At 31.2% G+C, this 12452-nt stretch overlaps 2 protein-coding genes across 2 annotated transcripts; one reads left to right on the plus strand and one right to left on the minus strand.

Moving 5' to 3' along the window:
• Window positions 1-1937: 1937 nt before the first annotated feature.
• Window positions 1938-6264, plus strand: LOC125057468 (mitochondrial import receptor subunit TOM40 homolog 1-like). Its single transcript, XM_047661193.1, has 8 exons — window positions 1938-2167; window positions 3022-3089; window positions 3180-3371; window positions 3596-3727; window positions 4108-4219; window positions 4604-4680; window positions 4812-4908; window positions 5011-6264. Exons 1-8 carry the CDS (start codon window positions 2038-2040, stop codon window positions 5148-5150), a joined length of 948 nt encoding a protein of 315 aa, XP_047517149.1. The 5' UTR covers window positions 1938-2037; the 3' UTR covers window positions 5151-6264.
• A 475-nt stretch (window positions 6265-6739) lies between these two features.
• Window positions 6740-12235, minus strand: LOC125057470 (ubiquitin-conjugating enzyme E2 H). The gene is made up of 5 exons (XM_047661195.1): window positions 12037-12235; window positions 10545-10621; window positions 9725-9892; window positions 9282-9410; window positions 6740-8966 (listed from the first exon to the last, which is right to left on the minus strand). Exons 1-5 carry the CDS (start codon window positions 12087-12089, stop codon window positions 8794-8796), a joined length of 600 nt encoding a protein of 199 aa, XP_047517151.1. The 5' UTR covers window positions 12090-12235; the 3' UTR covers window positions 6740-8793.
• Between the last annotated feature and the right edge of the window lie 217 nt (window positions 12236-12452).

Consider the following 12452-nt stretch of genomic DNA (forward strand, 5'->3'; position numbering starts at 1 on the left):
ACACTGAGCGCGTCTTCTAGAGTTGTACATCTGTGTAATCGGACAACGCGTATCATATCTTCGGGCAAATTGAAAAGGAAAACATTTAAACATGTATGGTTATATATATTCATCTTCGCGTTCTTAATATTCTCGTCCTCTATTAAATTAATTTTTGAAAATAATGTGCTACGGACGCTTTGGATTCGATTACAAAAGCTTAAATATGACTCGCCTTGATTAATTTTAATATTTTCTAATTCAATCGAAATACATTCTTCAGTTCTAGGATCTCCGAAATGTTGGATAAGAGTTGTTCTTAGCTCCTCCCAATTATTGATGTCTTGTCTCTCGCTAATCAAGTGACTTGCCTTACCTCTAAGGCGGCTTGTTATAACATGAAATATGTATATATCTTGTGCTATATTCGGGCGTTCTGGCCTAAAGGCTCTTATGACATACTCACTTTTCTTTAAAAATAAATTTAATAGTTTTTGTTCCCCATCGAACTTAGGTATGATATTTAGAATATCAGTTGGAATAGTGCGTATTTCTTGCATTTTTAAGAAAAAAAAATATCTATTACAATTAATTAAAAAGTTTAAATTTATATTCTTTACTTACTTACTAATTCAATATAATTCTCTTTTTATTTCAATTAAAATCTTTATCAACTTAAAATTACTTAAATCTATTTTACACAATACACAGTCAAACGGAAATAAAATGGGACAGGTTGGAATGCGAAGAGGTTTACTCACATAAGTCTGCAACCCATTTCTTCTATTTATAACTGCTTCTGCTTCTTTCACTTTTTGACCTTTTACCGTCGAATTACGCGATCAATAATGACTTATTTGTTTGGTCGTAAAATATCCGTTTAATGCGTAAAAACACACGCGCAACCCTATACTCAGACTGATTTTAAGTCTTCACAGGCACAGGATCACGACGGATATCCTACCGGCTGCGCCAGTCAAATCGCGACGGTTATCAAAGGTTTTTTTAAAAAGGAAAACTTTATTAAGTAAATTACACTTAATATTCTTAACTTATAGTCGATACGAGACTCTTATTCTAAGTTGGTCGATGTTAGACCCTATCACTATGGTGGCCGATATTAGACTACCTTTAATATAATTATAATCTTACAGCTAAAACCCCTTACATGATAACTTTGATTCGTGGTACACAATGGAATAATAAGACTAAGCATTGATTGCATTAACGCTTACGGTGCTTGTTGGGTATCTGTGTGACATTGTAACTATTTTCTGTCACTGTGTTGGTATTTATTGCGAGAAGCACGCGAGAGCATTAGTTTTGAGAGTGCTCAATTGTGCGAAGCGTTGCTGTAGTTGGAACATTCAACGTTGAGCATTATGCCGCATAATGCGCTCTAGTGCTGTAACTGGAAAACGCACAATAAGAACGGTTCTATCTATCAATGTGTAAAACTTCACAAGCCCTCGACAGCACAATAACTATATCAAACTTTAAGTAATAATTAAACGTTTTAATTATTACTGTGTTTAAAAATTTAATTTACCGGGATAAAAAGTTATTTAAAAGGATATTTTAATGAATTATTTGCTACTGCAGCCGCATATGCTGCTCTCAACGCAGCAAAACCAACAGTTACATATTTTAGAAAAACGTATTAAAAAATATGTACTCATTTATACTCACCAACCATTCCATTAAATATAATCAAGAGGCGTTGAGAATTTAAAACATAAATTGTATGTAGGTAAAATTAGCACTTCTGTTTCTACATATATGTATAACCTAGTACGATGCGCACTAGTCTAGTTATATAGTTTATAGGTTTTTCTCTGAGGAAGAAGTGCCTGCTGCTGAAATTTTTATTTAGAATGGAATCTCGCTGCTGGAAGGTTGGTAAATAGCATTTATATGCATGTTTATTATGTTGGCCATGACGTCTGTCAATTTTGTTGCGATTGTCATTTGTCTTTTATTCAACCAAATTGTGTTCTATTGCACATGTTCATCGATTTTTGTGAAATTCAGGAAAAGTAAACAGAGTTTCCTATTAAAATGGGTGCCATAGCGAGCCGATACCGTGTTTCTAACTCGGCTTTATCTAGCACTGATATAAAAAATTTAGAAGATGCAAACAAACGTGAAAACCCTGGCACTTTAGATGAATTACACAAAAAGACGAAAGGTACATTTTTGATACTTATTATTATCAATTGAGTTGTCTATAATCTACGACTAAACATATTCTAGTCCTACAAATGTTTTTCGTCTTAATTTCAGTCAGAAACACACATTAATTTAATAGTAGAGTTTGCTTTAATTTGGTTAACCTATGATGTAATATCGCTTTATACATAGTGTAATATGAACGAATAGCGAGTTGATCAAATTGGTGATATTATAAAAAAAAGATTTTTGTGATTTCTAAGTCAAACTCAAGATCTAAATGAGCTTACATTTAAAATGCACTTACAGAGTACCTAACTACTGCTCTATATAAATTTAGTTTAAGTTTTAAGTAAAGTTTACTACCTATAACTACTACTACTACTTACTATACTACAAATTTTACCATATGTAATAAGGTAAGTATAGAATGACTTACATTCTAAATGGCACTTTTTAAAATATTTTCTGCAATTCTTTTATATATTTGTGTTTTCTTTCAAGGATCTTCACATAGCATTTCTTTATTATAAACATAAATATATCATTGGCGCTACAACCTTTTAAGGTCCACCCCAGATTTCTGTATCTGTTTCATGATCACTTGTCTATCTAATAGGCAAGTAGGTGATCAGCCTTCTGTGCCTGACACACACTGTCGTCTTTTTGGGTCTAACCCAAGCTGGTTTCATCATGATGGTTTCCTTCACCGTTTGAGCAAATGTTAAATACATTGGAAGAAAGACCATTGGATTGAAGAGATTGGCCGGAGATCAAACCTAAAACCTTAGGGTTGAGAGTCATACTCTGAAGCCACTAGACAAAAACTGCTCTTTATTATATATAAATACTTGAACACTATTTTTATTTTAGATGTAATGCCAGTGAACTTTGAGGGAGGTAAACTGATGGTTAATAAGGGCATATCAAACCACTTTCAGGTAGATATTACTTGGTTAACTATGGCTTTGAGACATTCAGTCAATGGAACAATCTAAAGATATATAATTACATATTATTATTTCCTACAGATGTCACATACTTTAACTATGAGTACAGCTCAAAATGGGTACAAGCTTGGTGCAACATACATTGGCACAAAGCAAATATCACCAACAGAGGCATTTCCTGTGGTTCTAGGTGATGTAGATCCAGCGGGCAATGTTAACTTTAACTTTATCCATCAATTATCACCTGATGTTCGAGTTAAGGCAGCTGCACAGGTATTTTATACACCCCATATCTTCATTTTAGCTGAATTTTTATTCAAAAATAAAATTTCTTCTAGGCAAGAACCGAAGCCAAATTAAAATAAGTCATATTTAATTTAAAATAACGGCAACATAGTAATGCTTTAGAGCTTCAAATATAACATAAATTAACCTTGTGGCCTCAAAGCTTCTTAACTGAATATTATTTGTATCTTCATTATAGTACACTATTTCAGATACAGGAATGCAAATTAACAGCTACTCAAGGTACTTTTGAGTACAAAGGTTCAGATTACACTTTGGCTATGGCAGTTGGAAAACCTGACTTTAGTGAGAAGTCTTCTGTTTTTGTAGGACACTATTTACAGGTTAGAATAACATTTAAAAAAATAGAAAATTTGTATCCCAAAAATTACTCTATTCACTTACTACAGTAAGTAATTTTTGGCACTGATTAATTTTTTTAACACTGATCTTAATCAAGAGACAATATTAACTTTACTATGAACTTAAGCTAATAATTGGCTGTCACAATAAACAAATGTAACTTTTCTAACTGAATTTATTTTACTCTTAAACTTATAAAAACTCATAAATATGCTCTAAAAACTTGTGATATTGTAAGTTAAAAAATTAATAGATAACCAATTAAAAATATATAGATATTTTTTATGAAAACTGAAATTGGTCAGTTATGAATATTTATAAATAAGAACATGAGTTCAAGTTTTCCCTTAATATTTTCCAGTCAGTAACTAAACGGCTTGCGTTGGGAGCAGAGCTGGTCTATCAATCAAGTGCACGCGTCATGGGTGGAGAGATAGCAATCGCGTCTGCTGCTGCTAGATATACTATGGATGGTGAGTTATTATATTTACTCCTGCCACCAAAGGAGTATTTTGTATAGACTTATATAAAAAAATTTCACTACTAACCTTTTTGTTTGCATGAATAAATTAACAGAATTCTCTTTCTTGCAAATCAGATATTGTTGTTAATTCTAAATTCAAACACAGGACCAAAATACTTGTATAAATATATGTAACAGTACTACAGTATGATACCTTTAAGGAAAAATGAAATAGTTGACCTTGGTTGCTTCCTAAAGAATTATATTATTCACATTTCTCATCAATTATATCTCATTAGTAATTATGTATAAATATTTCTTAAAATGTTTTAGTCCATGTTACTGGAATATTTAGCACATGTGTTTTAGGTTCTTATTCAATAACTAATTACAGATTCAGAAGTATCAGCAACATTAGGACCAGCCAGTTTCCATGTGTGCTACTTTAAACAAGCCAGTGAACAACTACAGGTAAGTTCTCTCTAACTAAAAATAATCCTCCAATTGACCAAATTAATGAAATAGAATTGTTTTCATTTTGGACACAGTTTCAAAGTAAAGGAACTAAATATTTGCTTTAGTTTTAACACTACTGTTTTCAGGTGGTGGCCGAAATGGACACCTCATTTAGAGGAATGGAGTCTGTAGGCACCATAGGCTACCAAGTTACTATACCTAAAGCGGAACTTGTGTTTAGAGGTAGGTTTAAATTGTCTATGATAAAAAGATTAATCAGAAGTAACTAAAGTTTTAATATACAACACCTTCCACTATATCAATATAATTTGGAATTACTTTTAGGTATGGTAGACTCAAACTGGAACATAGGAGCTGTGTTGGAGAAGAAATTACAGCCATTACCATTCACATTTGCCCTCTCTGGTATGGCCAACCAAGCCAAACAACAATTCAAGTTTGGTTGCGGTCTTATCATTGGCTAGTGTTAGTAATAGTGAAATATTAGTGTTAGTGAAGTGTGAAAGTGAGAGGTATGTCGCTCATAACCAAATACAGTGCTTTGACAAATGTTAATTTGCCATTATATAGTGGTCCAAATAGTGGAGAAAATTATGATATGTTCTGAAGATTTTTTATCAAACATTTAAAATGGTCATTGGTCAGGTTTAAGTATTTAATTTTTTTATATTATATATATGTATGTTATTAAAAAACATGACTTTTATAGATAAAATGGAGCAAGTTGCACAAAGTCACACTATACAATGATAAACTTTATCATCCATTTTTAAGCTGTTTTCTGTCTTTCAAGTGTACAATAGTATTTAGTCACTTTTTGTCCAGTATTTACTATGAAATGTAACTTCTGAAAAGTTTTCAGTATAAAATAATGTTTTACATAAAAATAACCTTACAAAAAAGACCTGACCACAATTCAAGTTCAATAATACAAAAAAGCAATTGTATTATTGAAGAATAATTAAATAATACTTGCTACATCTTGACAAAGGATAAATTAAATGAATCATGTATTTGCGTTTAAGAATGTAACTTAACTTTGGGATTATTGTTGTCTATGCATATATTTCCAACACCCTTCAACTGTTTTCCAGAATAGCATTTATCACCGGTCACTCAACTTCTATTCAATAATCAGTATTTAGTCTGTATTTGTAAAAAAATACCACCTAGGTTTGAATCAATTTTTAGTAAAGCAGGGCTTTATTAATTAAAAATAATAACAGTACTATAAAGGTAAATAAAATGTTTTTCCCCTACTATATTACCTTTATTATAATGCCTTGATTTTGTATGCTTACTCTTTGTAAATTTGGCACTTAAGTCAAATAATGTTAAGGCACTCGGTATTAACATAACCATATTCAAATTGATGTATTTTTTACATCACCTTCATTTAAAATGCATTTAGGTTTGGTAAATCGTTCCGAAAATAAGACTGCTATTCCTAAGTTGAAGTGACCGCCTCAAGTGACATCTTTGGTTTCTGTACATTGTATGAATGTAGATAATATATGGCATATTGTAAATAGAGCCTCTTGTTGAACTGTTTATTTTAAATAGAATTATGTTAATTAATGGTTATTTTATTGTATAACATTATGTGTCAGCATTGTTTCCCGCGCCGCCGCCATATTTGATTATATCTAATTAGAGCGCTAGGTGCGTTCTATAATAAGCCTTTTTATTAATAGACGACTTGTCTTTGATAGATAATAATCAATCGAAAAAAAGATATATTGTAAGCAGTTTTTATGGATCAAAATTTTACCACAGCTAACTATACCCATATGCGCGACATACACATATATGTACATTTAATAAAGTTTTGTCTAGTCGTGTCTCCCAGTGAAGTATTTTTCTTGATATAAAAACCTTATTATAAAATAATCGGAGGCCCTAATTATATTAAATATCATTTATAATAGTTTCAGGTATTTATACTTAAAGACCCATAACTAGCTATCATTTGTAGTCATCAAAAATGTACATATATTACACACATAACACGAGTTTAATAAAGTATAGCGTTGGATCAAATAAAACAACTTGCTAGTTTAAAAATAACGTAAGTTTATTACATGTAATTAAATAAAAATATAACTTTTATTTTTTTACATGTTAAACTAATTAAAAATAACCACAGGCAAACTGAGTGATTTGGTACATGATGCTATTTTACACAAATAAAAATATCATCTTTAAAAGAAAAACCTGCAATTTATGATTTTGTTCCAAGAAAAATTAAGTTTAACATACCTGAAGGTACAAACCAGTCTGGGATAATTGAAAAATATTTAAAAAAACAACTAGTTAATTTTGTTTTCTCCTATACCAAAATATATCATTATTATGGCTGAGTTTTCATTTAGAGATACATAATAGGTCTATATTATTTATATATTTTTTCACATTACAACTATATAAACCTAGACTTAACTAAGACGATTGCAACACTTAAGATTGCAATGTGTCGTTTGTAGAGATCTTGGTTTTTGTAATGTTCTTTTAAATTTTTCAAACCACGTGTTGCGCTTATAAAAATTTGCGAAAAAATGAATCGATTTAAGAAATTATGGCATTTATTTATGAGCAACATTAAAAAAGAACATTACAAAATAAGCCATTACTGACAAGAACAGTAAAAATGTCACCTTCATAAAAGTTCATTAAAAGCGGATGCTTCATTAAAAGAAAAAATATTTTTTAAAATAAATTTGCCATATAACAAATTTTAGACAGTGCCAACTGATAACAAGGGAAGACTGCATTCACAAACATGAAAATAAATTGTGCTAAAAATAAAATATCTTTAAGCATTAGAGCAATTAGACTAAGTACAGATATGATTTACTTCTCAACCTCTATAGACAATTTAATTTTTTTCCATAACATAGAAATCAATCACAGTTTTAACAGCTCTTACAGTACATTACTTGCTAGTAGAAAAATGATCAAATTATAATTTGTACCTTAACAACAGAACCAAACACACTTAAATAATTATGTTTGGAAAATTTTATGTCAAAAAATGGGTTCTATCTACGTAAGTAACGAATTTTGCCACCAATATCCGGTGCTGCTTGTATAAAAAATAACGATATGTTAGAGGGAGATGGACAAAAATGACACATTAAAAATTAACACTAATAAAAAAATTAAATACCTATGAGATATAATGATGACTGCAGTCCGCTTCTACGGGCCATATAGAATTATTGTATTTATGCTATGGGGACAGATTAAAAAGATATTTACAAAATGCTACCTCGCTCACTATTCACCGGTGTTGCCATTACTTAAAAATACAATTATTAAAATGTTAGTTAAACAATTCATATTAAGATAGGGTACTAGAATTTAATTCGAAATCCGTCTCTCTCAGATACATAGAGAGAAGACATTACCATCATGTCAGCTAACATAGATTAAAAATGTTCTTATGAACATAACCTACAATTTTCCATAAAACTTTCCGAGACTTTCTACTTTCCATAAACTTGAACACTTCTTATGGTAGCTAATCTTAAGCGTATTCGGTTCACCGCGAAATATTCGTTGACTTGTTAACATTTTTTTATAATTTATAAGGTTGTAATAGAACATTAAATTTTTATAACGCGATGACCGATAAAAGCCACTTATCTATAACATTCAAAACCACACATAGAACTTTTAAAGACAAAATTGTATCAAATTTTAAAGCATATGTCGCCGTGTTCACTTATCACCTGAGCAGTTATATATAAACCTAGAATTGGCATTAGTGGTCCATAACTATACTATTATCTGGATTGTAAATGTCAGTGAACACGACATAAATTATACGATTTTAAGTTGGCGTGGTAACGTTTTATCTGCGTTGCTTGATTTTATTGAAATTTTAAATGCAATTATTTTAACCAAACATCCTTGATTAACAGCCAATCTGGTTCAAAACATCATTAAACAGTAGTTGAAACTAAACACTGCTTATAAAATTATTAAAACCACCAATCGAAATTTAAAATTCGAATAATGCCTACGACTTCAAATGGAGCAATACAACGCAGAATTCACGGAACAACCGTAAGGACAGTGAGCGAGCGATGAGTGAGCGAGACAACGTTATAACTCCATATCGTGTGCCTCGTCGTCACTAAACTCTGACATGGAGCTCTCGGTGTCACTCGCGGCGCCATTGGACGGCTTGGTACCGGAAGAGGCGGATGTGGCCCCCATACCTGTTATGGCGTCCTTTTCGAGTAACGCCTCTTCCGTTGCGAATCTTCGCACGTAGTCTAAAATTAAATTTAATGAGATGTAACGGATAGTTAAAAAATATCTAGAATTATATGTTTTGCAAAACCTAAGAGAAAGTAGCTTAGGACACTGTCATGTTATCTCATGTAATGTGCTTTGATAAAAGTTATGATCAATAAGTATTAAATAATATTTACAAATCTAAATAGTTTCTTTTATATCGTAACGCTTATAAAAAATAATTTAACGTGCTTTATTACATAATAGAATTCCTTTCCAATGTAGTAAAGCAAGTCAAAATATCCTGCATACATGTCTCAATAATAGAAATTCAACTTTATTAAGATTCGTACCAGTTACTTTCTTCTTGTACTCTTCGGGCTTGTGTAGAAACATGGCTGCCGCATCTCCATTCAGTGGGTCGATTGGGTTCGGGTAAGTGAGCAGTTGGGGCAGGAAAGATTCGAATATATTTGACAGATCTGTAACATTTTTATCTTGGTGTATTTTTATGTCAAACGAGAGGTTTTGTCAATATACTCTTTATGTTCTCGCAAAGAAACCGGTGACTAAAATTTAACATGAGGTTCTGTTAATTTTTAATAGGCACAAACTTACTTCTTCTATACTTTTTTGAAATAATTATCAAACAACAATCTGTGAGCCATTGTTCAAATAAATTTTGTTACTAATGCATATGCAGAGTAAATTCCAATCACATGACATAATAAGTAATTATTAATCATTTAGTTATTTGATAAGAAAGAAAGTAGTTTAACAATTCGAAAAACCTTACCATACAATGCCGTCCAAGCCTGGTTGATGACATCAAGACACACAGTGCCTGACACCTCATCTATATTGGGGTGGTAGACCTTATTCATGAAGCCGATAGATGGAGACTTAAATGGATAGTGGTCAGGAAGGTGGACACGCACTCGCCACACACCGCCTTCGTATGGGGCTGAGGATACAATAACAAAATATATTGGTAAACTTTACCTTTGTTTCTTACGGTGAATAAATATATATATAAGGATTTAGATCAAAAGAGACAAAGAAAGCAGCATCATTAAAGAAATTAACTTCTTAGGTTTTTGTTCAAGCTTTATTTATCTATTCCAAAAATAATTTTCATTAGCATATAGCATTTGTGAAAACTATTTGTTCAATTTAATTGGATTGAGGATTGACATTTTTACTTCTTTTCTTAAAGTGTCTCACTAAATAAGTTTTGTCTATCCAAACCAAAAAATCCAAATGTTCAAAAAAATTTCCCATTTAACTAGGCACTCACTTCCTACTTGTGTTTACAATCCAAATAACCTTTTACTTGGAGTAAAAAAAAATCTAGAAGGGTGTGTTGTGGTTAAAAGTAGTGTGCTGTGTTGCTACACACTCATATACTCAACAAATATTAAATTTTAAACTAATTTATGTGAAAAGCAGTGAACCAATTTTCAGTTTTGTATGTGATGACAGAGTGAAAGTAATTTTTTTTACATAAATTTGTTTACAAACACTAACACTTGGATATGTGATTGACTTCTTCGGGTCCATCATGAGGATGCATGACAATTGATCGTTGTATGGGACATTACTAGTTTAATACTCACTGCCCGGAGGTCCAAAGAATTTTACACAGAACTCGTTCAAACCGCCCAATATTGTCACCTCATGCTTACTTTCAATACTGATAACATGGTTAAGGAAAAATCTGGTGACCTTCAAAAAACCACTATTACATTAAGTTCATTTATTATAATACAGTTACGGTAAAAGTTACAAGTCAAATTATAAACTTCCTCTTGATTTTTCAAGTCAGATTTATTACTTGAATATACTTGATGTTATATTATAACCAAACTTATATAAATAGGAAAGTGTATAATATGTGGTGCAACAAGTTAGCAATAGTTTGATAACAAACAGTATACAGGCATAAAAAATATAAATATTCTTCTAATTATGTACAATTGGAAGATACAGGCTGCTCTACAGTCTACTATATGCCTATGCCTATTGCAATAAATCTCGTTTCTGCCCAGTCATTTTGTATTGCTTGTGGCACAATAATTGAAGTGTATAAAAGTATAGCATATAAATCATACATTTGTATTTTTTATTTGCATACATCCTAATATGGCTTCAAGATTAATTAGCATTCATGATTACTGAATACTTTAGTGAATTCATTATATTGATCAATTGTTTGTATACATAATTCATAAAATAGCCTTCAACTTGGCAATTCCTATTTTAAAAAAACAACTTCTCAGTATGTGAGAAAACATTCTGCAGATGTATAATAAAGTTTTTAATATTAATCTGTTTTTTCCCTAGAATTAAAATTATATAGGTGCAGTTCACATAACACCACCTATACAATTTTATTTTCTATTAGGAATTGTTTATTGAGTTTAATTTAAACAATGTCATTCACCTTTCATAGGTCAATGATAATAAATCCGATAAATTTTTAGCTTGGTTTAAAGATAATTATACTAGATAAATATTTTTTTTTATATTAGTATTTTAATAGGGTATTAAGATTTAGTTAAATATTAGAAATAACTCTGCCCTATGTAAGTAAATAAAGACAAATATTTAAGCTGTGATAAAAGAACAAAGGAATGAACAAAGTGTGTGCTGAATAAAAAAGGATTAGATATACTATTGTTTGATTGACATGGAATTAAAAAAGTATTAAAAGGGCCGTGATAGTATACGAAAATACGCAATCGAGACCATGGCCTACATATGAATTACGAAATACAATCTAAGATACGGAAGAATAGCGTTCTATAACGTACCGTATGCACGATTATCTACGTGTGCGTGTATCTATAGGTATGTACATGGACGTATACAAAGGTTCAATCCCTTCAATTATCCCATTAATATACTATTAAAAGTATCCCCTATGCTACTTAAAATTTCTTAATAGGGCAAACAAAGCTTTGTGTGATGTACCAACGACTGATATCGATTTTATACCCAATCATGACAATCAGCTGATGGCCCTTAACTACCTACTTATTTGTATGAACGATCAACGCAGTACCTAGGTGCTTTGTACAACTAGATAGGGAAGATAACAAAGGATACAGCTTTATGACGTCCGTGTCCATACGACGTTTCCCAGCGCTCGGTGACGACATCTTCGTGATCTATTTCGAATAAATCACTGTATCGAACACGAACACCAGCACAAACTCACTCTCGACGCAGCGAGAAAAAAATTCGTCCACCAGTAGCAATCAGAAAAATAACATTGAAGAAAAACAATGGACATGTACCATAGACTAAAATTTGAAGATGATGTGTAACTTCATAGAAAATATGTCAAAAAGACTTGGTGACATGAAGCAAGGATTCATGAATAAAGATTGTTTGAACTTTTTTTAAACATGTTTAGATAAATTTTAACTAATCGATAACTTACTTAAGGGCATGCCCTTAAGAAAGTTATCGATTAGTTAGCATATTAACGCTTAATAAATTAGTTTTTATAAACTCTTTTG

This window comes from Pieris napi, chromosome 16 (genome assembly GCF_905475465.1).
Source record: "Pieris napi chromosome 16, ilPieNapi1.2, whole genome shotgun sequence".
NCBI classification, from domain to species: domain Eukaryota; kingdom Metazoa; phylum Arthropoda; class Insecta; order Lepidoptera; family Pieridae; genus Pieris; species Pieris napi.

Bases quoted from the DNA above. Each gene is read 5' to 3' on its own strand.
- LOC125057468 (XM_047661193.1), top strand. From the start codon at position 2,038: ATGGGTGCCATAGCGAGCCGATACCGTGTTTCTAACTCGGCTTTATCT. The intron at 3,728-4,107 runs GTTAGAATAACA...AATATTTTCCAG, and splicing joins TTGTAGGACACTATTTACAG to TCAGTAACTAAACGGCTTGC. The intron at 4,681-4,811 runs GTAAGTTCTCTC...TACTGTTTTCAG, and splicing joins AAGCCAGTGAACAACTACAG to GTGGTGGCCGAAATGGACAC.
- LOC125057470 (XM_047661195.1), bottom strand. From the start codon at position 12,089: ATGTCGTCACCGAGCGCTGGGAAACGTCGTATGGACACGGACGTCATA. The intron at 10,622-12,036 runs GTATCCTTTGTT...CCATGTTATCAG, and splicing joins GACACGGACGTCATAAAGCT to TATTGAAAGTAAGCATGAGG. The intron at 8,967-9,281 runs GTACGAATCTTA...ATTTAATTTTAG, and splicing joins GTACAAGAAGAAAGTAACTG to ACTACGTGCGAAGATTCGCA.